At 37.7% G+C, this 27123-nt stretch overlaps 1 protein-coding gene across 1 annotated transcript in view; it reads left to right on the forward strand.

Moving 5' to 3' along the window:
- Positions 1-401: 401 nt before the first annotated feature.
- Positions 402-27123, forward strand: part of plcl5 (phospholipase C like 5) — a 108825-nt gene continuing 82103 nt past the window's right edge. The window contains 1 exon segment of the mRNA XM_022209043.2: positions 402-1298. Coding sequence (XP_022064735.2) covers positions 1002-1298 — 297 coding nt within the window. The 5' untranslated portion in view covers positions 402-1001.

Raw genomic sequence — 27123 nt, forward strand, 5'->3', positions numbered from 1 at the left:
TAAAATGAATGCAGCAAAGTCTAGAGAAATCCTGGAGGACAACCTGATGCTGTCTGAAGAAAACTGAGACTTGGAGAAGATTTGCTTTCCATCAAGACAATGAGTCGAAGGAAACATCTGAAGCTCCACAGAAATGGTTTAAAGACAACAAGGTGAAAGTTCTGGAGGCTGAGGGATATTTTTTGTTCTCTGGTAGTTTGGAGTCATTTTTGCAAATAAAATGAGTCTGAATAAATGAACACTGTTGTCAACACCAATTACATTGTTATTATTATTTTCCAAACTTTTCTTCACTCTTTAATGAGCTCCCTCTAGTGGATCACCTGCAGCCTGACTAATGTGGAGTTTCAGTGAGTTACATAAGTTAGCAGCACTTTGGTTCTTCACATGAAACATGATCTTGATGTTCTCCAGGATGAACCTACACAACCTGAAGTGTGTAGACTCATTGTGTTGTTGTGACCAACGTGGGTTGTTTTGGGCATATTTCCGCGCACACGCCTCAAGAGTGAAACTGTGATTGCACGCCCGACAGTGGGGGTTCAGCTGCACGTGCACGCTCTCCCGTGCATGCGCCCCGTGTGCTTTATTGCGGCTGCGCCCTGGCAGTCTTGAATTTGTCCCGCGGATGCGTGCAGCGGGGGAAGCTCCGGTCTGTCGCTGCAAAAGTGTTGAGGACGCGGCGATGCGCGCAGCGGAGAGTCCGGAGCGACGCAGCGGGTCTCTGAGCACCACCAGGCGGACACGCAGTGAGCTGTGAGCAGGGAGCACCGCAGCAGAACCTCCGGTCTCCGGTATCTCTGAGCACACGCCTCAGGGAAGCTGCGCCCAGAGTCGGTGCGGGGTTCACCGTCTGCTCGGCGTTTCCACGGGACCAGCGGCGCTCCGAGCATGGAGCCACGGCGGTGATCCGGTGAAGAAGAAGAGCCGCCCCGGACGTTGAGAACATGGGTTGCTTCGCCGCTGCGGAGGGGAGAGCTTTGCTGTAACACCGGCGGATCATGGCAGGGGTTCACGCTTCGGATGCGGGACATTTTATGGATCCTGCCATCGGCGCCCCTCCAGCCCAGGGCGCGACCACCGTGGCGGGGATCACCGGAGACGCGGCCGTGCTGCCGCCCGCCGGCACCCGGACCTACTTGGAGGTGTCGGCCGCTGCCCACGGCTACGGAGCCGAGGGAGTTTACACCAACGGACGGTACAAGGAGCTCGGCAGCCCGCGGATCGGGAGTGGCAGCCGCGACAATTCGACGGAGAGGATCCAGGCTGCTGGAAACGCACCTTGCGGCATCATGAAGGTTGGTGGTTGTTCTGGTTCCGATTCTCAAGGTGACACAAGGAGAGTGTGGTCAGGAGCTGCCTGTTCAACAGGAGATCCTCTCTGGAAGTCATTCTAGGGACATACCTCCACCTCCTCTGGAGAAATGTTTCTAAAATCCAGTTTACTGGCTAGATTGGCCTTCTAGTTCCAGAAATAAGTTGCATCAACCCAGTATGTGTAATTTCAACTCAAATATTTGTGTTGTTTCAACTGGAACTCAATTCAATTTGGGGAAACTTAATAAAATCAGCATGATAACTTGATTTGTCTTCACCTTGAGGTCAAGATTGTAAACGTGATTGTAGAGATCAGAATAATTCCTCCAAGTTAATATAGTTAGTTGGTTGAACATAATCTTATTAGTAGTTGTCTTAAGTTAATAACACTGATACAAACTGTTATTTCTTTTTTGTTGAGCTAAACATCTGCAGTTATTTTTATATTTAGAGTCCAATTTTCTGATTTAGAGAAACCGTTTAAGTTGCAAACTTTAGTTGCATCAACCTAATATTATGTGTAATTTTAACTCAGATTATTACATTATTTGAGCTAAAACTAAGCTCAAGTTCAACTAACTTAATACAATCAGCTTGATAACTGTTTTTTTTCCACTTTGAGGTCAGAATTTCAAGTCCTTACAAGCTTATATTTAAGCTGCCAGTTGTTAAGCCATTTTAAATACTTTGGATGACAGAGATCAGAGTAACTCCTTCAACTCAATGTATTTAGTTGGTTGAACATAATTTTGTTAGAAGTGGTCTTAAAGTCAACAAGATTGATGCAAACTGGTATGTAATTTTTGTTGAATGTAAATATTTATATTTAGAGTCCAATTTGCTGATTTAGATAAACCTTTAAAGTTGAAAACATTAGTTGAATCAACCTAATATGTATAGTTTAAGCTCAAATAGTTGTGTTTGCTGAACTAAACTTAAATTCAGGTTGAGTTAACTTAATAAAATCAGGTTGGTAGCTTAGTTTTTGTTCACCTTGAGTTCAGGATTTCAAGTCCTAAATGCTTGAGTTTATTCAAGCAAATGTCGAGTAATCTTTTAAAATACCTTTAATTTATATTATGTAATACACTGAGCAATTTATCCAACTCAACATAGTTGGTTGATTGAACATAACTTCATTAGAAGTTGTCTTAACTCAAAAGTACTGATGCAAACCGTTATTTATTTATTTTTAGCCTAAATATTTATACTTATTTTGATTTACGATACACTGTTTAAGTTGCAAACATTAGTTGCATCAACCTAATATTATGTGTAATTTACACTCAAAATATTACTTTAGTTTAACTAAAACTAAGTTTAAGTTGAGCTAACTTAGTGAAGTCAGCCTGATAATTGGGTCGTGTTGACATAGTGTTGCTAATTGCAACAACTTAATATTGTGCATCATTTAAATGCAAATTAGTTGAAACTAAACTAAAGTTAAGTTGACAAAACTCCATAAATTTGACTTGATAACCCGAATTTTCAAAAATAATTTTGATTGTAGGGCAAAAAATAAGTCCACTAACTAGATGTGATTTGTTGATTGAATATAATTTTACCAGAACGATTGGTGCAAACTGAGCCAAACATTATTTTTTGGAGTTCATTGACTTTCAGGGTACTACAAATTTTAAGTGGATACTTAAACTGCTTTTAGTTGCTTAACTTTCTGTAAATGTTCAGCTCAAAAGTGCACAAAGGAGATAACTCTGGGTTTTAATGCAACAGAGCAGTAAAACTGACAAATCGAAATGCATAGAATTTCACAAAATGAAAGTATTTTGTGTGGATGTTTCCAGAAACATTGCAGATGTTTTTCTCTTCAGGTTAGGGTGTAACCGTCTGTTTTGATGCTGTCTCTGTTGGACTGTGCAGTTTCAGGATATTTGCTCTCTGAACAAAGCAGAAGTGAAAGCAGGTCTTGTTAGAACACATGGTTTGAAACTTCTTCCCGTCTATAAAGTGTTCTCTGGCCGGCTTTCTTTCTCCATATAGCTCCTTCAGTAATGGATGGTGTGATAATAATATTTTTAATGGCTGCCCAGCCCTAATTAGTGCTCCCATTACTGGAGGTTAATTAACTGGTCTTCCACCAACCAGGCGAGGCAGGAAGGCTGGTTTCCTCGTTATTTAATGTCGCCCCACATTATGCTTCCCGAGTTGCTTTGTTTTTACTAGCTAGCGTGTAGCGTGTTAGCATGACAGACTGCATCATGGGGTCCTTGGTGGAAGTGTTGCGTAGGTGGGACTCACTGGAGAGTTGCATTCTGTCATATCAGACCCAGTGTGCTTAGCAACTGACTAAACACCGGCTGCTTCTTTGTTAGCCCCCATTACTGGATTCCCTGTGGCTGTGGGGGAAACACTCGTGTTCACATGCGTGAACTCTCTGCTGCCGGTTCAATATCTTCAGTAGGATCCACAGGAAAGTTCAGTTCTTTGTTGCTTTTTCTTTCACTCTGTCAGAGGTCGTAACCTCAGCGGTCAGTCCACCTCTTTGAAGATAAAGAGCCAAACATGGCAGTAGAGCTGGAGGGGATACTGCAGTTGAAGTGCGATTGATAAGAAACTATCAGTAATCTGAGCCGACTGTGATTGTTTTTCATAATTGTGAGACTTGTTTCCATTCACCTACATAAAAACAACGTCACATTTAAGTTATATTTTCCACCATTTGTGTCTCCTTCTTCTTTTTCTGCTGTAGCACTAATTATTAATCTCTAGGTGCTTTATTTCACCAATTGCATGTCTTTGGCATTAATGTAACCCAAAACTGATGGAACCAATCAGCGTTTGGATGTAAGGCTGCAACTTATGATTGTTTTCATTGTTTATTAATCTCTTGATTACTTTCTGGATTCATTGTTTCACTGTTTGGTCTATAAAATGGTAAAGAAATATCAAAACGTGAATATTGACACACCAACGTATCAAGAACTTGGCTATTGACTCAACAATTTGTCTAAACCTGAATATTAACGCATTGAAAGGTCAAAAACCTTGATGTTGATGTACCATAAGACCAAAAACTTCCAGATTAATACACCAAAATGTCAAAAGTCCGGATATTAATGGAGTGAAAGGTCAGAAACCTGGATGTTAACACACCAAAAGTAAAAAGAACCTGGATTTTAACTCAACAAAATGTCAGAAGTCTAGATTTAATGATACCAAAATGTCAAAACCTTGCAATTTAGCTCAATGGTGTCAAAACCTAGATTGAATTCATTAAAACCTAAAAAGCCTGGATGTTAACACAGCAAAATGTCAAAGACCTGGATATTAAGATTCCAAAGTGTCCAATCCCTTAATTTTAACACCGTACAACATCAAAACCCTCCATGAACACACCAGAAGATCAAAACCACAAAGTTTAGACACCAAAACATGAAAAGCCTGATCCTCATCGTCAGTCTTGTTTTACTCGAAGATATTCAGTTTACTGTCATAGAGGAGAAAAGAAACCATTAAATATTCATATTTAAGAAGGTGGAATCACAGAACTTTTACTTTTTAAACGTGGCATGGCTCGAAAACAGGATAGAAAGTAGATTGTCAGCAAGTTGTTGAAAGATACTGTACATTCAGCATGGTGAAACATCTTTCTAACTATGTGGATCAATAAAATAAACGTGGCATGGTTTATGAATGGTATTCAGAGGAGAAACTTGTTGGAAGATACATTCAGCATGGTGAAACATCTGTCTAACTATTTGGATCAATAAAATAAATGTGGCATGGTTTATGAATGGTATACAGAGGAGAAACTTGTTGGAAGATACGTTCAGCATGGTGAAACGTCTTGCAAATTTCGAGGATAAGTAAAATAAATGTGGCATGGCTCAAAAATAGGTTGTTGGCAAGTTGATTGAAGATACATCCAGCGTGGTGAAACACCTTTTTAATGATCTGAATCAATAAAATGCATGCGGCAGTGCTTAAAAAGTGTACAGAGAGGCAGGTTGTCAACAAATTGTTGGAAGCTATGCTGATGTTGGTGAAACATCTTTAGTCGATACTGGATCAGTAAAATACATGTGGCATGGCTCAGAAATGGAATATAGAGGAGCAAGTGGTTGGAAGATACATCCAGCATGGTGGATTCTAACTTGGTGGATCAAGAAAATAAATGTGTTATGGTTAAAAAACGGTATCCGGCGCAGGATGTTGTCAGCAAGTTGTTGGTAGATGCATTCAGCATTGTGAAACATCTTTCCCACAGCTGATTAACAGAGGCTGTAAATATTTAATTATCTATAGTATGTGGAGTCTCCATTTTGTTCTAGTATCTTTTAGCCAGTGTCGTTTTGTTTCCATAGAGGTGTAGGACTTTATACTACAGTGAAGAAGGAATCCATAGTGTGGACAAATGTCATGAGAGGCAGCATGTAATGGTTTGGATGTGGAACACACTGTTCGTTTGCTGGTAAAGTGGGTCACTGGTTCATGTACGTCTCCAGTACAACCAGCAACACTTCAGCAGCATCAGTGTGTTTGAGTGCAGCTTCCGAGGGTGAAGGGTCGACGGGAATCGGGAAGCAAACGAGCCATCGCCTCATTAACTCGGCCCTCGACATGCAAATCGTGGATGAAGAGCCGAGTTTGCATGTCTGTCCGGTGTCCCAACTTTGTCCTCTTGTGGTTTCCTCTGCGGGGCGACGGCAGAGACTGCAGAGTGTCCGGAGGAGGGGGTTTGTGATGTAGCCGGTTATGTAATGCCGGGCTGTGGACAGCTGCGAGGCCGACCGGCGGCCGGCTGCAGGCTGCAGGCAGCTGACAGCCAGCACAGTGAGTGAAGCGGCATCTCACCAAGACGCAGGATGACAGCGCTGCATCCCAGCATCCCCGGCGTTCGTCATCGCTTTCTGCTTTCCCCCGCTCTGTCTCTGCACTCTGGAGGGCTGGAAGCACATTTAAGATGCAGATCTGCAAGACAAAAAGCAGCTTAGAGTGTCAAATAAATTAAAAAAAAAAAGGATGTACAATGTTAAAAAATAAGAGGCAGAAAACATACTGTAAATACATACTTACAAATAGCTGTAGAATTATGACTTTTTTGGTGTTGGTTTTCTGAATAAATGCAGTAAATCAGTGTAATTTTGCAGTCAAACATTCAAATTATTTTTATTAATTACTATTTGTGAATAGGGCTGCAACTAATGACGCGTCGACTAATCGTCTGAGCACGATACGTCATCAAAAGCGGAACTGAGCGCGCAATGCAACAGAAATCACCATCCAACCGGAGCGCGGAACACGGACGGACATCGGTGCTGCATCGTGCATATATTATGTATGGACGATACAGCGCGACATCCTCGATCTATCATAAATGCGGATGTCAGCATTTACTATACAGCTGTATCTAAACGCGGACATCCGTGCTGCATCGTCCATACATAATATATGCACGATGCAGCGCTGACATCCGTCCGTCGCTCCGGTCGGACACTGATTTCTGTTGCATTGCGCGCTCACTTCCGGTTTTGATGACGTACCATGCTCAGACGATTAGTCGACACGTCATTAGTTGCAGCCCTATTTGTGAATATGCAGGTGTTTTTATGTGGACGTTATTTATAGGTTTGACCATTTTTAAAGAAAAACAATTGTATTTATTAACTAATGCATTATTTTATTACTATTTTTACAATGTAGATTTTATATATATTTTATTATATTAGATATTATCTCTAATTTTACTAAACAGTTTTGCCCATTTTGTGTTTTGATTTTTGTGCACATTCAGCACAGAAAGTAATACTTTCATTTCCATGATTTTTTTTAATAAGCTACAGTTAAAATACTGATTTTGAATTTGGGCATTATTTGCAGTGTTTTCTTTTTTAAAAAGATGTAAATTAACACTTTTTGTCTGCTGATTTTACATCTATTATCTGGATAATTCAACCAAACTAGGAGAATGTTTAGAATAACAGAAACCTAATTTAGCATTTTTCTATCCTTAATATATGTAAATTTTCATTTAAAATCTAGCTAATATCTGTGAAATGATTTTTTTTTTTCAGATTTGTATAAAGTAAAAAAAAAATCAAAAAAGTGTCACTTCACAGTCAAATGTGTAAAAGTACCCTTTAGTATTTGTAAAAAAAACAAAAACAAATACAGAACTATTTACAGTTTGGCCTAAAAATGTTTAAAAAAGCATTATTTTTTTAAAAGCTTGTTTAAGTGGCTCAGCCCGGTTCCTGTCCGTTGGGAATAAAGATCAATAAGATCACAGAGCTGTCTGCTGTTCCTGCATCACCTCTGGACTCCCAGTGACAGAATATCCATTAATCTGTCAATGATTACCAGGTCTGGAGGATTGATAAGGATGGACACGTCAATAACGATGCGAAAATTGATCAATAAAGTGTTGGCCAGGTTCACCTGGAGCCAGGAGATACATCTGAGAAACACCATCATGTTTAACTTCAGTCAATAAGAAGAATTATTGACCTTTTTTAAAAAAAAAAAACACCAACAGAAAAAAATATTTTATTTAGAATTTTTAATTTTAGTGAAGTACACAGATGGATTTAATCATAAAATAAAGCAGCACTGTTTGGTTTCTTGGTAAATTATCCATCCTGTTTATTTTATTTTTTTATCTAATATTGCACTGGAAAAACATCCCCTTGAAATTATTGTGCTGAGATTTATTAAAGGTTTCTGTATTTAGTATTTATTTTAAGTTTTTATGTATGTAAATTTCATCATTTGTGTGTTTCTAGTGCTAAAACTTTGACCTCAATAAATAGTCACAGCAGTTATTTTCACCACTAAATAATCTTTAAACTCAAAATCGTCTATTTATTATTGAAACACCGCTTCATTGTGTAGAGGGTTTTATTAAAATATGTTCATAAAATGGTGAATAATTATCTATATCGGCTGAAATTAAACATTTCATTGTAATGATTTTTTTCAGGTTCATCATTCAAGCTTCAAGGTTCAAAGACAAGATATCCAAGTCTTGCTCTTGGGAGGTTTTCTTTTTTATAAGTAGGTCAGCTAAATGTGGTATCTTGTATTTTGGAGGTTGTGAAACTGTGTTCATGTTTCCTAAAAAGACAGAACATTGTCCAACAGGAAACGCGAGATGCAATTTTGGTGAATCTTGTCTCTGCTGAGCAAAGTGATGACGTCCAATCAGATGCTGCTTCCACTCACTGAAGTTATAAATAGAAAATACAGCCCAGCGTTTGACCGCCTCTGGTCCTGATAACAACTAAAATAGTCCGGAGACTCGACGGACGACCTGCGTGGTGTTGAAGCTGAGCAGATCGATCAGGTCACAGTTATGACGTTTAATCTGAATGTTCCTCGACTTATTCCTGCTGGGTTTTTGCTCTGTTAAACTGAAGCACGTAAAGTTGCAGCGTATTGTTTCTCTAGCTATATTTTTGAGCACATACTTAGGGAAAAAATGGTGAAAACACTACCTGCAGTTCATCTGAAAAGTCCCTGAATTTGAGTCAGAAGTTTGTTGGTTGCAGCAAAGTCACTAATGGCTTCATGGTTATGATGAAAAGTGCAGAATTGTTTGTTTTGGACAGAATCTAGTTCAAGAGAAGAGCTTATTTTTTTTGGTGAAATTTAATGTAAGACGTAGAATAAAGTGGTTTTGATGAAATATCACAATTTTAAGCTTAGATTTGGTTAATTTTGCCGATGTAGCTGCACCTCATACGTGATTAGTTCACACATCTTTGTTGAAATTCAGTTTATACTACGGCCTGACCGATTTATCGGCCGTTTATAGCCCTTATCAAAAGAATCATCATAGGCTGGAGTTTTGCAGATTAAACGCCGATATATTCTTAATTTCTCATGAAACAGTAAATGTTAAGTGTCAGAGTCGAGCAGAATGACGTTCTTGCACGACAACGATGTGAAATTAATGACTCAACACGTCTCCTGATCCAGTTTAACCCTCTTTGCTGTGTGTCATGACGTTGGTCATGCTTTTCATTTTCGTTGCATTGCTCAAGTTGTGCTAGCCTAGCTTAAGTTACTCCCTGGCCGTGTCCGAAATCGCATACTAACGTACTACTCATACTAAATGTGACGTCAAAATAAGTATGTAGTGCGTTCACACTGGATAGTATGAATAGATTGAGTACGCAAGAAATACCCGGATGTATACTATATCCGGAAAAATTTTAAGTATGCGCGGTGACCACACTAGTCATACTCAACCGCCCCATAATGCTTTGCGAGCTATCCACCAAAATGCAAGCCTCCGCGGGATATGTGGCCGGACCGCGGCGATTTTTATTTTATTTTATGTGGTTAAGTAGTCATCCTAATCACCCCACAGATTTGAGAAATAGGCGTTTTCTGACCAACGTTTTAAATTTGTCAGACGCCTCACAACGTGCTACTGAATGCTAGCAGCTAGTTGCAGCAGCTCGCTTTGCATACAGAACAAGTAGCAGCTACCTCCAGTAGCCTGCAGCTACAATTGAAACGATTCACATAATCTGGCTAATAACTACATGAGGAGTGCCGGCTTGAAATTGCCACATTAATTATGCGACTGTTTGTTAGCGTAAAATCGACCTGAAGCCGGCATTCAGCCGAGATATTTGATAGCCGTACTTCCGGTTTTTGTCGTCGGAGGTTTGAAATGCATTATGGGAAACGGAGTAGTATATTACAGTGTGAACGGTCGGCATTCTAATCATACTTATAGTACGTAGTATACAGTATATACTCATTGAGAATGTAGTATGTAGTACGTTAGTATGCGATTTCGGACACAGCCCCTGTCTGTTTATGTTAGCAGTAACATGGCTGTAGCTATGCTAACCTAGCATAGTGCTAGCTGAAGGCTCAAAAGCCAGTAAGCAACTGCAGAAATAAGTGTACAAAATATCTGAGTCTCTCTGTTGCAAAGCTAGACAAGTACTAAAGGAAAAAACATTGTAAAACAGTAAAATATTCTGTCTGTAATTCATGTCTTTGTTGTTCTAAGCGTTAAAGGACCAAAAAGAAGTTATTTTAGTCCTTATATGAATTTTTAAAGTAATCGGCTGATAAATCGGTTATTGGTATTTTTTTCTGCCAAATATCGGAATCGGTATCGGCCTCAAAAAATCCATATCAGTCGGGCTGTAGTTTGTACAGTTTCTGAAAATGCTACAGCTATGGAGATTTCTTTAAAGACAATGTAATGTAATGCCACAAATCTTAAAGAACAGAACACAAAAACGTCATCTTTTAAGTAGAATTTCAACACAGCCTGCAGTTCAGCTGAAAAGTCCTTGAATTTTATTTGAGTAACTGTTGATCACAGCTGCTGAAGTCTTCATGGTTGCATGAAGGAGTGCAGAATTTTTTAATTTTTTTTTCAGAATCTGGTTAAAACAAGTGATATAATTTTGGTGATTTAAAAAAAATAAAGACATGCAGACTACAGTAATTTTGATGAAATATCACGACGATTTTAAGATTAGATTTAGTTTATTTTCCAGATGGAACACTCCTGGTCTTTTTAAATTAAAAAAAAATCTGATAATTCTTTGTGCTTCTAAAATATTGTACCATTTGTAGCTCTGATAAATGATGTAATTTGGGCATTTTTTAAACCATTTAATGCACAACATGGGTCAAAAGTGACCCATATTCAATGTAAAATGGGTATCTCTTGACCCATGCTGTGCATCAAAGGGTTAAAAAATAATGTGCTTTTCAAATCTGCCAGCAGGTTTTGAGGTTCAGAGGGTTAAAGTCACCTGAAGTAGATTTTAACCGTAATTAAAAAAAGACACACAGTAGAAATACAGTTCCTAGTTTGTATTTATCTGGTATAATTTAAAACCTGATTGAAACGTTGCTGCAGGATTCCTTCACGTGTCGGCCGGCGTCTTAAATTTCTGTACTCCTGGATATTTAGTTTCCCTGACAGGAGGTTTGGATGATCCTCTGCAGGCCTCCGACGCCTCCGACTAATAACTCTGATTACAGCTCGTGGAATGAGATGATGATGATGATGATGATGGTGGAGTAAGAGCCCGTCCACGCATCACTGCTCATATCACAGGCTTTACGTGGAATCAGAGCTTCCTCTGCAGATTTAATTTAAAGTAATGGAACAGGGGCTGAGATAACAGAAGTTGAAGCGACGCCTCTTGCCGGGATTTCAAACGGTAATTCCCACGTCTGCTGCAGCGGGCCTGATATTTTTGGAAAACAGATCTGCAGCGCGTTGAAGATGTGAAGATTACGGATGTCTGCTGAATCACCGCCGCCCGGTTTCGTCAAAGCAGCAAAAAACGCAAACATGTCAAACGTTTGAACCTGCAGCTCACAATCAACCGTTTTACAAAAGGAACACAGAAGAGCTCAGAGTTGGGTTCCCTTTCTGTTTTTTGTTTGACGCATTTCCAGGATTTCTAACGTTTTTTGATAAAGACAGTAAAAGTCACCTCACAAAAAATGAGCTGAGCTTCATAGATTAAAGAAAACAAAAGAAATCTGTGGAAGGCTTTACCATTAAATAAACTGCAGGAAAAACAAGAAATTAAAAAGAAAAGAAGAATTGTGAAAATCTGCCAGGAAAAATATGTTAAACAGAAATGGAAAAACTGTAAAATAATGGAAAACATCTGTAAAATGGTGTAATTTTTAGCTGATTGAAATACAGTCAATGTAATTTGTACAGAATTTTAAAACAAATGTCATTTACAGTTTTAGCCTTTTTTTTTTACTTTTGAAAATTTATACTTTTTTCTGTAGATTTTACTAAATCTTAATATTATTACTGTACTGAAAAAAATATAGAAAAAAGTGGAATAGTGTATTGTTTAAAAAATGTAAAAATGGTAAAAACACAATCTTTAAAAATTACTATGTTTTTGCTGATTTACAAACAGTAAAAATGGTGGAATTTGATGGTGATACACTGTAAAAAAAATACTATTTTTAAAAATGCAGGTTTTTAATTCAGACTTTATTTTTATAATGGTAAATTTGTAAATCTAATTCTTCTATTTGTGTAATTTTATTAAATTATGACAAATAGATTTTGCTCCTTTAAATGCTGTTAAAAAAGAAATTTTGATGGTGAAATGTAAAAGAATAAAATATTTTTTATAAAAATATATTTGCGGTTTAACATTTGACATGTAAATTATCATTATTTTTGTAATTTTACTCAATATTATCTATAATTTAATCAAATTTGAAAGATCTGTAAAAGAGCTGTTAAAATATTTTGTTATAAATCATTTTTCTTTTAAATGTCTGTAAAAAAAATAAATAAAAAAGCTTTTCTTTTTTTGCTGTTTTAAGTACATTAAAACTATTGAGGAACTGTGTAATCATATATTCCAAAATTATACATTATAAAAAAGCAATTACCATGTAGAAACGACACAATATTTGTAATTTTGGCCTCTTCTTATGTTTAAACTATAAATGAATCTTTTTTTTTCTGTGTTCATGCTTTTTTACAGTGTAGACTTGAATGTGTTTGTTGGAGAATCAGGTCTCAGACACTTTTAAGAACAAGTAAGTCTGAACAGAAGTGTGCTGGTTGGATGATTGTGGTTTTGCTTTATTTCACCAGCAGCTACAGTTTCAAAGCACAAATGCAAACTAGCAAACACTAAATTAGACCAACAGTTTCTACAGCTCTGACAAGGATTCATGTTTGACTTTCACTTCTTTACAAACAGTTTAAAGCAGAGTTTGTCTCGTCCTTGTGGCCACCCTGTCCGTCGTCGTCTCCGAATCCTTTCTTTGTTCCCTTTAAGGATAATGACTTGAGCTAGAGCCTCAATTACACAAGTGTCGAACTGCTGCCCAGACAAAGAGAGTTCTTTCAAACAAGAACAATTGATCTGATTGGACACCAGCAGGGGGTGTTTGGGGTGAACTCTTATCTTGATGATCCCTGAGGAACGTATGCAGCAGCGATGAACAGTTTCGCTTTCAAACACTCTAAAGTGGATTTAAATTAGACTATGTACAGTCCCCGACAAAAGTCTTGTTGCATAAGGATATAGTAACCTTAAATGGCATATAACTTTATTTCTAATCAATCAGTTCTCACAAAAAATGGTTCATTTTAATGTCAAGGGCTTTCACATTAATAACTGGGTGCCAATTGAACCAGTCATAAAGTGTCCTGATGTTCACGTCTTGGTAAAGCCCATGACATCTGTTTTTGCAAGGACAAAAGTCTTGTCATGTCTTTAAATTATTCAGCCAATCACAGATTAGAAGTTCACCTGTGACAAATACTGTAACTGTAACATTCCCAGGTGTGTATAAAAAGAAAACCAAGACACAAGACCTTCATATGAAGCCCAACCTGACCCCGACAGCGTGCCAAAGATCCAACCACAGACCAAAGTGCTGATCAGCAAGACCCTGAAGACCAAGTCTGCTGCTGAGGTGGCAGACAGCTTTAATGTATCCAAATGTCAAGTAGAGAGGATAAGAAAAAGATCTGAAGAAACTGGTGATGTTTATGACAAGCCCAGGTCAGGCAGACACCTGTTAGAGAAGAGCATTTGTTGCTTCGACAGTCCAGGGCCAGCCCTTTTTCAACTGCAACAGAGTTACGCATGAACTGGTCGCCAGAAAGGACTGTGCATTCACTGTGGTAGTCCTGACTAGATTCATACATGGACTTTGCTTCATGTGATCCCACCAGATATGCTTTAACTGTTTTCTTGGTTTCATCTCACCATTCATCAGGGTTCTTTTCATGTTCTTAAAATTGAATCTTGTAGTTTAGAGCCAGAGACTCCATGACTAGAAGCTGATGTCATGAACTGTCCTTCACATTGTGCCTCTATTGTCACTTCCACCTCTGTGCTTCACTGTCAGGACTATGCATTCAAGCACAACCACAAAGACACACAGACGACCACAAAGAAACACAAAATGGCCACAAAAAGACGCAAAATGACTACAAGGAAGCAGACAAATCATCAGAAAGAGACTCGCAATTCTTCCATGCTTCACTGTCAGGACTATGCATTCACTATGGTAGTCCTGGTCAGGTTCATACCAAACATGCTGGACTCCATCTGAGCCCAACAAGTTTATCATCTGACCAAAGAATGTGCTCCCTACTTTCATCAGACTGCTTTTATGTTTTCTAGCGAACTTTCATCTTCAAGTTTTGTACTGAAGAGAAGGCAGAGGTGTTTTTCAAGATGTTGTCTACAGAGGTTGATGTTCGGAAATGTCCTTCACACCATCTGAGCTTCTAAGAAACTCTGATTTCCATTGATAACCGCTATGCCAAGTCTTCACACGTAAACTGTGAAATTGATCACTGTCTGCAGAGTCATTTAAGAGGACGACTACTACAGTGCTGATTAGTGGTACCATGGCTTCGTCTATACCTCCTGATTACTGCTGCAACTGTTTCCACTGATTTTTAATAGATCTTCCCAGATCCGTTTCCACCTTTTTGAAGTGTCACAGTCAGATTTTTCAGCTTGTCTAATATTCTTTTTCCATGTGGAGCCATGGAGCGCTTCACTGTCAGCACTATGCATTCACTGTTCATGTCCGTACATCAGAACACAGGTGGTTTTGTTTAATTTATCGTAGCTTTATTCAGTTTTGTTGCATGGAGTTTCTACTTTAGGGCCCAAGTTTTTCATATAGTCCGTCCAAAAAGTTTGTTTTTGACTGTTTACGCGGAAATCGTCTGTTGTTCAACTTATTGAGAGGCGATGCGGTTTTGAGTCATTTGACATTTAAGTGATTTTTACACGTTGGGTTACTGTACTCACTCCTGTTGTGTCCTGCAGACAGAGGGTGAAATATTCTGGGCAGGACGTTGGTGTTATCTGAAGATGTATTGGCATCCTACAGAACGTTCTGGTCCCTTCAGGAGGCTGTTGTAAAGATGACTGATGTCCACATATGTCAGGCTGGATGTTCCCCAGGTTCATCTGTGCTCTGAGAACAGGAGTTTGATGGATAAACATGGTAATATGTCTGCGGAAACTGCTACACACCACTGTTCTCTGCATGGCGCTTCCAGCTAACATGATTTTGTGCTGCTAATATGAAGTACAACAGAAAAGAAAGGCCACTGACCAAACTATGAACTTTTTAATCCATCCAGGTGTCACATTCTAAACATTAAAGGATGATTGAAATGACATTTTGAACAGTATTGAGTAATTTTAGACATAATTCAAGCCTTCTTTTAAAAAGTTGAGTGGTTTTGGACAATTTTTTTGTGTGTTTGGACAACTTGTATGTACTTTACAATATGGCTGGCCCGAATAGTGGTTTCTGGCCTCCGAATATTTGGGCCCTATTAAAGACGAATATCCGGATATTCGTTCTGCCCCGTAACGTCCGGGGGGGGGGGGGGGGGGGGGGGGGGGGAGACGGCCCGAATATTCGGATCCGTTCGTCTGGTCTCCCGGGTCCACATTTTGCCCTCGTTTAGTCTTAAACTGAAGAATTCCCAAACAGCGGTCTTTAGCATCTTGTCTTCTGTTTATGCAACGAAGTAAAGCGTGACGTTTGAGTCAGTAACGCTGCATATTCTTTCTGCCCGGTGATGTCCGACAGTGGCGGGGGGAGCGAATATTCGGATACCAAAATTAATATCCGGATAGTGCCGTAGCGAACGAATATTCGGATATTCGGGATATTCGGATCCAGCCCTACTTTGCAACATGCTTTTAAGTCATTTTAGATGAAACCTACCTAAAGCAGGAGAAACCTTAAAAACTGCATTCTGGGTTCATTTTCAAGACTCATATCGGCATGTGTGATAGGTGGTTGTCAGAACAATTACAGACAACTAAATGAGCATATTTACACACATTTTGAGCATTTTTGGGTCATTTTGGGGAAAAATTGAATAACTTAGGAGACATTTTCAGTGACTTTTGGTTTTTTTTTTTGACATCTTTTGAGTTATTTTGAACAATGTTTGAGTCGTTCTGGACAAATTTAGGGGGAAATGTGCATTCTGGGTAAATGTTCAAGGCTCATACCAGCATGTGTGATGGGTGGTTGGTCAGAACAGGTTCTAGACAATGAAAGGATCATTTTACACAGAAGACACCAGAATAATCTCTAGAGGTGATTCACTCTGTAGAAAAATAATGTTCTAATTGAATCATTTCTGACCCAGTGGTATTTGTAAATGGTGCAGATTTAAACTGTTCCTGAGAGAACAATAGAAGACGAGCGTAAACTCAATCACAGCAGATCAGACCGGAGATCTACTGCAGGAGGGAAGTGATGCAACTTGTGACCGTCTGACCTTCTGGCTGGATTTGCATGAAGACTTGCCAGAGCTGGCGTTAGCGCACCGCGGCTATTATTAGCTGCTAAAGTGCTCTGCAGCCTGAGAACTGTCGCTGACATGTGGAGCCGTCTGGACTCGTTCAGCCTCATAAATGCATATTTATCTGTCAACAGGCAGCACGTCATCTTACATCTGCACCGTTTATTTCCAGAAAACATTCCTCTGCAGGCGGAGCGATAAAACATATCGATCAGTACGCTGCACTTTAACCCTCTGAACTCCAGCAGCAGATTGTGGGCGTTTTTGCTGCTGTTTTAACTCACTGTGGGCTCGTTTTTCACTGCAATCTAAAGTCCGAAAGCTCTGTGGAAGCAACACAACCATGAAGAAGGAGAGCGAACTCAGAAATGTCTTCTGTGCAGAATGACACAGTTAGACTGTTCAAAAGAGACGCAAAAATGACACAAAAAGGCAAAAATTACAGGCAAAAGTGACATCAAGACACAAGAAGATGCAACAATGACACAAAAATGCTGAAAGATGCAAATATGACAGGCAAAGTAGACACAAAAAATATTGAAAATTACACAAAAAGATGCAAAAATGACACAATAGGTGCAAGAATTTCCCCAATAGACGCAAAAATTACCCTAAAAGATGAAGAAATAACAGGCAAAAGTGACATGAAATGATACAAAATGACACAAAAAGGACAGTAAAAGATGCAAATATGATGCAAAACGATGCAAAAATAATCGAGACAAGACACAAAGACATACAAATACAGAAAACTACACAAACTATAGAGAACTCAGAGATGTCTCAGATGCAGCATGATGCATAATAAATGACATTAAAAATGCTAGAATAACAGTGAAAAAAATACACTGTTATTCCAGCAAAAATACATGATAAAAAAATCTGCACAAAAAGCTTTAGAGAGAACTCAGAAATGCCTTCTGTGCAGTATGATACAGTAATATCATCACAAAGATGAATAAATGACAAGAAATGGCAAAAATACCAGGCAAAAACGGAACAAAAAGATATTAAGACCACAAGATGCAAAAAAGACACAAAAAGAAGTGAAAATGTCACAAAATATGCAAAAGTTACACAAAATATGCAAAGTTAACAGACAAAAATGACACAAAAAAACGACAAAATACGCTGCAAAATCCTAAAAATGGAAAAAAATGAGCTTTGAATTTATTTGAGGTGGCTTATCTACTCAAGAAAACATTGAAAAAAGCCTAAATTAACACGTTGAACAATTTACAAGCAACACTGGAAAAATGTGACTTTCCATCCACTTGGCAAAACACTAAAACCTCACGCAGAAATTTTTTTTTTTAAGATTTAAACTCATCAAGGCGACAAACTGAACTTTGTTTTTCAGCTTCAGTCAGTTTCTGAGCCAAAGTCTTGAGGTTTCACACCTAGTTTTATGATATTTACACGACTGAAAGCTGCAAACCGGTGAGAATAGTACCAGCAAACCAGTCACACAGCGGTCTGCTCAGCTGTTTACACCTCGAGCGCAGGAAGAAAACGAAAAAAAACCTCTTTGTGTTGTTCAGCCTTCAGCGTGTTTGAATAACAGAAAGATCGAAGCCACGATTATGAGTTGGAAATAAAATGTGGTCTGCGGTGGGCTGTTCTCCAATCAGACAGAACCTGAAAGAGGAAAAAAATAATAAGAAAAACAAAAAACTCAAGAGCGCTGCTCTGCAAATATAGAAACTGTGAGAAACCTCCAAACAGAACTTTAAACCTCTTGGAGGCACGAATGATGCAGATTTACTGATAGATGTCGGTTTGTCTTCTGAGCAACGAGCCAACAGGTGCAGCTGCTCCAGGAAATCGTGCATCTCGGAGGATTTGTGTTCTTCGTGCAGCTGCTTTATGAAACATTACAGCTGCTGACGGTTTATGAACCATCAGCCCAACCACGAAAACCTGCCTGTGGAGCTGAAAGGAATGTAGTCATTTAAAAAATCACCAAAAATACAGCTTTTATTAGAGCCAGAAACTGTAAAAGCATAAAAATTCTATGGATTTTCAGCTTTCTGACAGTCCTTGAACTACTTATCTGTGATGTGCGGTTCAGTGAGGAAAATTAGACAAATCAAAGCTTAAAATTGTGCTAAGCTAATGTTAGCATGCTACAATATTGAAGATACTGAACAGTGGTAATATGGACGGATACAGTGTAATTTTGGTCATGTTTTCTACTTCTTTTGTTTTCTTAAAATATCTTTTTAAAATCTTTTAGTGTTATTTTTGCATCTTTTTGTGTCTTTCCATGTCATTGTTTTCTCTATTTGTCACTAACTGTGTTGGAAATGATACAAAAGGACAAGAAACTTGCCCGAAATGACTCGGAAGTTTCCTTTTGAAGAGATTTTGAGCAATTTTTGACAAGCTTCAAATAATTCTGGACAATTTAATGTTACTATGAACAAGTTTCATGTTACTGTGGACAAATTTTGAGTCATTTTAGTCATGTTTTCCACTTGTTTTCCTTTTTAAGTGATTTTTTTTTCATCTTTTTGTGTCATTTTTACATCTTTCTTGTCCATGTCATTGATTTCACTATTTCTCTATTTACTGTGTTAGAATTTGCTGAAAATGACTTGTAAAGTTCATTTTGAACAAATTTTTTAGCAATTTTTGGCAAATTTCAAGTAATTTTGGACAATTCTTAATTCAATTTGGACAATTTAATGCTACTTTGGCCAAGTCTCATGATACTGTGGACATATTTCAGGTAGTTGTTGTCATGTTTTCTGCTTGTTTTGCTTTTTAAAATGATTATTTTTCACCTTTTTGTGTTGTTTCCTCCATCTATCAACAAACTTGCCCAAAATGACACGAAAATTTAATTTTGAACGGAGTCATTTTGGACAAGTTTCACTTCATTTTTACAATTCCTAATATAATTTGGACAACTGCATGTTACTCTATTCTTTCACCGTTTTAAAAATGATTTTTGTTAATTTTTTTTGTGCCATTTTGGCTTTTTTTCTTTCTTCTGTCATTTTTCTCTATTTTTTTGCTCCTTTTTGTATCATTTTTGCATCTCTGTGAACATTACAGAAGACATTTCTGAGTCTCCTTCTTCGTGGTCGTTCTGGTTCCACAGAGCTGCAGGACTTTCTGTTGCAGAGAAACATGAAGCCCAGTGAGGAGAAATGAGAGAGAAACTGAAAGCTGCAGAAAAACAAGCAGTGACGCTGCACAGAAAATGCTAATAACGTGAGTTCATGGCATCGGTGGAATGTTTGAGGCACATGTCTGAACTTGCACTGTAACCTGCAGAAAAATAGCCCTGGGGGCAAATAACAGCAGGCCAGACGACATCTTTAAAAGACCGAAAAGTGCAAATCAACCTGTGAGCTGGATTTATTTCCAGCTTGTGTAGGAGGATCTGCTTTAAGAACGGCTCATCACCAGGTGTCTGCTAACGTGTGGGCGGCTGCCGTTAACGGGAAATTCAAAAGCAGTCGAGGTGCATGAATGAAAAGGGCTCAACCTAAATGATTTTCAGATTCTGAGACACAGAAAGGATCAATCGGCAAATCAAACGGCTGCTTCCAGCCACAGACGTCCTCGTCTCGTGCCATCTGTGCAGAGAGAAAAACGCCGCCATCTGTGAAACCGGGGCAACGTCTGTCACACATCCAACCACAGCGGCCAATACAGACCAGAACCAGCAGCACAAACCGTCCAGGAAAACCTTCCCGAGAGCCAGAGAGAGTTGCTTAACGCCGACGGCCTTCGTTTCATAACGGAGTCAGCTGATGGCTGCAGACTTGGCAGGAAAAGCAAACTGATCACGGAGCAGCTGACGGGTCACTGAGACTTGTTTTCAGTTTCTGCATAATTCAGTTTACGTAAAGTTTCACAGAATCCAAACCGTTTGCAGTGACAACGTTCTGTAAAAAACAAAAAATTCTGCACTTCTTGACAAAATCTAAAAGACATAAGTGACTAAAATGCGACCAACAGTCGCATAACAAAAATTCAAAGAGTTTTTAAGTGAAATGCAGGATGTAGAAATGCACGGATCAATAAAAAAATGCAGAGCTGATGAGCAGAGTAGAGTGTATTTAAAGTCACTCAAAATTTGTCAACAATGACTGGAAAAAATATGTCCAAGACGGCGTAAACTTTTCCAAAAATGACTGGAATGACACAATAATAACAATAACAACACTACTGTGCAGAGCCACCATATTTAATGTTGTACATGTTCTAGGTTTGGTCAATTTATGTAAAATCACGCAAACAAGAAAACTATCTTGTCCAAAAATTCACCAAAAAAATAATTCATTTGCAGGAACCAATTTCTGTAAAAAACAAAATATTCTGCACTTCTCGCCCAAACCGAAAAGACTTTAGTGACTACAATATGACCAACAGTTGCACAACAAAAATTCAAAGCGTTTTTAAGTGAAACGCAAAGATCAATAAAAAAAATGCAGAGCTGATAAACAGAGTAGAGTGGATTTGAAGAGACTCAAAATTTGTCAACAGTGACTGGAGAAAAAAAAGTCCAAAAATATGTCCAAAATGGCATAAGCTCATGACTTGGAAATTACTGGATTAATATAATAATAGTAATAATAACAACAATGCCATGCAGAGCCACCATATTTAAATGTTGAACATATTCTAGGTGTGGTCAGTTTTAGTAAAAAAAAAAAAAAAAAGCAAACAACAAAAAAATAAAATGTCCAAAACTTTGCCAAAAAATAATTAATTTGCAGAAACAAGATTCTGTAAAAAAAACTAAAAATTCTGCACTTCTTGATGCACCTGAGAACGCCCCGAGTGTCTCGCTGTGACCAACAGTCATGTGACAAAAATTCAGTCAAACTGAACTTGAGCTCTGATCACAGAGCGACTGACGCATCGCTGTGACTCGCTTTCAGTTTCTAATTTGAGTTGCATAAAGTTTCACAGAATCATGCAGGAAAGACGAAGATTCCTCATCAATGTGTTCACAGTGATTTATAGTAAATACAGACTGTCATTGTGCAATCAGAATGTTTGCTTTAAGCAGTTTCCTGGAATTTCATTTGAATGTTTCTAATGATCGTGTAGGCGATCCGCAGCTGAACAGACAGAAAACTGATCACATTTAGGATGACTTGTTGCTTTTCTTGACTTATTATTTTCAAAAGAAAACTGTGGTCTTGAAATCATAAATTTCATTTTCACTGCTTTTTTTTTGTGTGAGCGATTTTCTTTTGCTCATATTTTTTCTCCCTGTGAGCTCATTTTTCACTGCAATAGAAAGTCCTGCTCCTCTATGGAAACGGAAAGAAGGAGAGAGAACTCAGAAATGTCTAGAATGATTGTAATATTGTCACAAAGATGCAAAATGACACAAAAAGATGCAGAAATTACAGAAAGAAAAGACACAAAGACAGAACAAATGCAAAAATTACACAAAAACATGAAAAGAGATGGAAAGCATGAAAAAAATCACCCAAAATCTACCCACAGTAGCATGAAATTTGGCCAAAGTAGCATTAAATTGAATTTAGAATTGTCCAAAATTCAATATTCAAGTCATTATGGTCTAGTTTTTTGTCATTTTATATTATTTATAACACATTTAGGATGACATATAGAGAACATAACATAGAAATATGCAAAAGTGACACAAAAGATGAACAATGACTTTAAATAAATAACAAAAAGATGCAAAAAATGGCACAAAATTACGTGAAAACATGCAATAATGACAGAAATGTCAAAAATAACGGACAAAAATGACACCAGAGATCCAAAAATGGCTAAAAATCACAAATTGAAAGTTGAATTTCTTTATTTATTTACAATGCAATAAATCGGAAAAAAGAAAAGTTCAGTAATCATTAGTAATTATTCTTAGTAGTAATAGTGATAATAATGTTCTTAATAGTTCCTGATGTATTTATTTATTTTGTCACACGAGTGTTTCGTGACAGCTGAGTCACTGAAGGCTTCATGGTTGCATGAACAAGTCCAGAATTTTTTGTTTTTTGCAGAATCTAGTTGCTGCAAATGATTTATTTTTGGTGGACTTTTAAAAGAGACCTGTAGAATAAAGCTATTTTGATAAAATATTACGATTTTAAGTTTGGATTTAATTAATTTTCCCGACTAAACTGCACAACACAGATGAGCAGTTCAAAGACCGTCAGAAAGTTGAAAATTGAACATTTTTTTCAGTTTTTTTTAAAGCTTTTTCCTCTGATAAATTGTGAAATTCAGGCTTTTTAAACTTTTTGTTTTGAATAGAATTTATTTGAGACGTACAATGCGGTGATATTTGTGTAATATCAGGATTTTAAAATTAATTCTGGTGAAGTTTTCCAATGAAACTGCTGCACAGTTGAAAATCCAACAATTATTTCTACTTTTTCCACTTTCTGTCTCTGATAAATGGAGTAATTTTGGCAATTTTCCTCAACGATAACATTACTTTTCAAACCTGTCGCTGAGTTTTGGGTTTTCGAGGTTTGAACAGATCATGCAGACTGACTGTTGCTTCACCGAAATCCTCATTTTCATTCTGCGAGTGTGTTTTCAGTGAGAGGAAAAGCTCTGTGTGCAGTATGTTTGCAGTATTGTATGTGGAGGTTCAAGGGTCTCAGGCAGCTTTCTGTCTTCTCGGGCTTTGGTTTGGATATTTGTGTTTTCTCGGCGAGGACACGGTTTGTGCGTGAAGTGGGAACAGATTGAGCTTTGCTGTGACTCGTGAACTGAAGGATTTTATGTGGATTTTTTTTATGTTTCGAGATCCTGAGAGAGACAGATCCGGACTTTGCAGCGTGAAATGTGATATCATGCAGCGAGCTGGAAAAACAACCCAGAGGGAATCCATTGATGTTGTTTTCTCCTGAAAGGAAAATGTAAATTTGTGGTGAAAAGAAAGTTCAGATTTTCTATTTTGGAGCTTTTCTAAGTTACTAAAAACACCCTGAATCCTTCAAAGAACTGTCATGTTATCTGTTCAAAGAACAACATGAAAATTAGATAACAAGGATACAAATAATCCAGCTTCTACTAGTTCAGTATCTGTTAACTGTTTCTTGCAACAAGCATGAAGGTGCACATTAAGAAGCAAGAATTTAAAATAAAAAACAGGCTTCATGCATGATATATCATTTCAGCAGCAACATTGTGATGTGAAGCAAAATAACGCAAACACATCATGCTAAACTTAATTTGCCGTTTGATACAAACGGAAAAGTCACACAGTTGTCGTTTCACATCACTAATCTACAAGTGAAGTTCAAAAAAGAAGCCTTAAATTGGAGTAAATTTAGTTTTTTAACTTTATTTAAAAGATGCAGTTTGTTGACAGAAAAAAAAGACTTGATTTTGAGAAAATAAACAACCCGTGATCTGTAGGACTCGACAGATAATGAAATAATAATCATGATTTTTGCTTCTTACAACTAAATATAATCAGCTGTGCACTCGTAGAAATGAGCCCATATGGATGAAAACTTGGTAATAACTTGGATACATCTGACATTAGATTTCATTTTTAAAATTTTTGGTCTCACACCTGTCTGATCTGCTGCAGTAACTGATGGAGACTAGAAGCTTCTGCTGGTTGTCATTCATTATGTCTTTAAAATTCCTACAAAAACATTCACAAATTGTCCAAAATGGCTTAAAACATGTCCAAAACTAGTCAAGCATTGTCCACAATGGCTCAAATATTGTCCAAAATGTACTGAAACCTTTCTCAAATAACTCAAAATTTGTCCAAATTGATGCAAAACCTGTCCAAAATAACATAAACTTCCAAAATGCCTCAAAACTAGTCTAAAATGACACAAAGCTTGTCCAAAATGGCTCTGAATTTGTTCATTTTACCATTTCAAGTCAACTGTCTGATCTGCTGCAGTAACTGATGGAGACTAGAAGCTTCTCTGTGCGCAGCCTAATGGTTAGTTTGAGCAGTGAGTTTTCGTGTGAGGCTCCTTCAAAATGACTCAGAAATTGTCCACAATGTCTAGAAACCTCTCTACAATATCTACAAACATGTCCAAAGTGACTCAACCTTTTATAAAACCTCCCCACGATGTCTTGAAACATCTCTGAAAGTATTGTACAGATCTACCCACGGGTCTTAATAAAGTAACCTTGAACCTTGTGCAGAATTACTCAAAAATGATTCAAAAATTCTCCCAAATGACAAAAAACTGACGCAGTAGATGATGGAGACTAGAAGCTTCTAAGTACAGCTAGCTATCTTCTACTGGGGCCTGCATGTGAGGCATTTGCAGTATTTGAATTCCGTTAGATTTTTGTTGTATTTTGAGGATTTTTTTTCTCAGTTTTGGGGTATTTTTGAAGCATTCTTTATTCAGATGTTATTGCTACACAAAACAACAAATCTAAATTTTATATATTTGTCCCATAAAACCTGAATATTCGCCCTACAGTATCTGTGCTTCATGTAAAAGGTAAATGAAACCTCCGTCCTCCTCAGCCCGCTGCTGCCTCTTCAACCCGATCGTCTTTGCATAAGAGCAACAAGCTGTGACGCTTGGCGTCGGCTGGAGCTGAACTGAAAATGATTTCCACCACCTCGTGTTTATTTCTGCCTCTGCAGCTCCAGCTGAGAGCAGAAATGAGTCAGAAAAGGGTCGACGATGGTCACAGAACTGCAGAGAGTCCCTGCAGTTCAACCAGCAGACCCCAGTTTTATGTTTCACCAAATATTTGACTCAAACCTAGCGCAGTTTAACATTTTAATGCAAACTCTAGCATGGATAGCTGCAGCTTGTGCCTGTACAGGTTATAAATTCATCATAGGATTCATGTTGGCTTCATATTTCTGCTAGTTTTATTCTGTTGCTTTGAGCTGAGACTGTTTTCTGGTGGTGTGTTCAAGGACACTCTGACCTCTGATGTTCCTGACATTGAAAAGGCATGCAAGAGCTGCGCTATGTGGAAACGATTACCAGAAGCCTGTATTTGCAAACTAATAAATCAAACAGTTCTTTTAATCACTAACCGGCTTTCTGCCCTTAATAACTCCTGAAACACGACCTCTTAATGAACCAAACATCCTTTCTGAGCTCTTATAATTTACTGCTGAGAAAACGACTGCATCAGTTGTTTATATGGTCTGGAACATGTGGAAAATTAGAAGCTGCATTTATTCAACATTTTGAGACAAGTTCAAGAGGTATGAATCATTTTAGATGAAACATTTTAGTAGAAATGTAGGAAAAGATTTAGAAATGCCACAAGAAACCATAAAAAAATCACTGAAACTCAAATAATTGAATATTTTTGGCTTAATTGCATCTATAAGAGAAAATTTTAGGACCAGAATCTGCAGTAGAACATAAAAACAATGAAAAAACTAATGCACATTTGGCAGGAAATTTATTAAAAAGCTCAAACACGCGTGCAATTAGTAGTTAATGGGGAACAACCTGTTTAATTACCACCCCGGCCCTGTGGCTCCTGGTGCTGAGATGTTCTTTTTATTCGAGCACCGTTTTAATGCTGTTGCATAAAGTGAGATTTCAATCAGAGCAGTCGGTGACCCAGATGTCGCTGAAACCAAACCTTCATCCAGAATCCAGGTTGATCTGTGGTTGTTTAACTCCGGCTGCTCGATTGTTTGATCGTGTGAAAAGCTCAGAGGAAAGTCTGTTTGGTAATCAGAAGAATTAAGGTCACAGAAACGCAGCAGGAGACGAAAATAAACACAAGAATCCAAATTAGACTAATTGAGAGCTCATTAGTGAGCCCAAATAAAACTGATCTTAAAGCTTCTCGGGTGAAACAGCTATATATCTGGACCTCAGAGCACTTTGTTTAGATTTTAAAAATTACCCCATTTATTTACCGGATATTATACAAACAAAAAATAAATGCACAGATTTTCAACTTTCTGACAGCCTTCGAGCTAACCATGCATAATAGGCAGCCTCATCAGAAAAAAATAACCAAATCTATGCTTAAATTAAGGTTATTTTATCAAATCACTTTTGTTTTCACTTTTTAAATGTTACAATATTTCAATGTATTTTTAGCATGAGTGCCAAAAAAAGATATATGAGAAAAAAATCATTAAAATGGTCTTGAATCCTCTCCAAGAATGAGTCAAAAAAAGACTTAAGCAAAATGACAAAAATTGTGTCCTTTGTGGCTCAAATTTGTCCAAATGAAAATAAATTTTTCTAAAAAAAACGGAAATTTCTCCAAAATTTGCCCAAAATCACAAAAAAATTCAACGGTGCTTTAAAAAAAAAAAAAAATTGGTCCAAAAGTGAAAGATATTTCTCTGAAATGTCTTCAAACTTTTCCATAATTAGTCAAAACTTTAGTAAAATGGCTAAAACCTGTGTAGTATTAATCAAAACTCATCCAAAATGTCTTTAATATTCATCTGAAATATCTTGAAACTTCTCCAAAACAAGTCAACTTTTGTCCAAAATGACAAAAACGTCTCCAAAGTTTCTTAAAGCTTCTTCAAAACAAGTCAGAAATTGTGCTAAAATGGCCAAAGCCTTAATACA

The sequence above is a fragment of the Acanthochromis polyacanthus genome, chromosome 21 (assembly GCF_021347895.1).
Source record: "Acanthochromis polyacanthus isolate Apoly-LR-REF ecotype Palm Island chromosome 21, KAUST_Apoly_ChrSc, whole genome shotgun sequence".
Classification (NCBI taxonomy): Eukaryota; Metazoa; Chordata; class Actinopteri; family Pomacentridae; genus Acanthochromis; species Acanthochromis polyacanthus.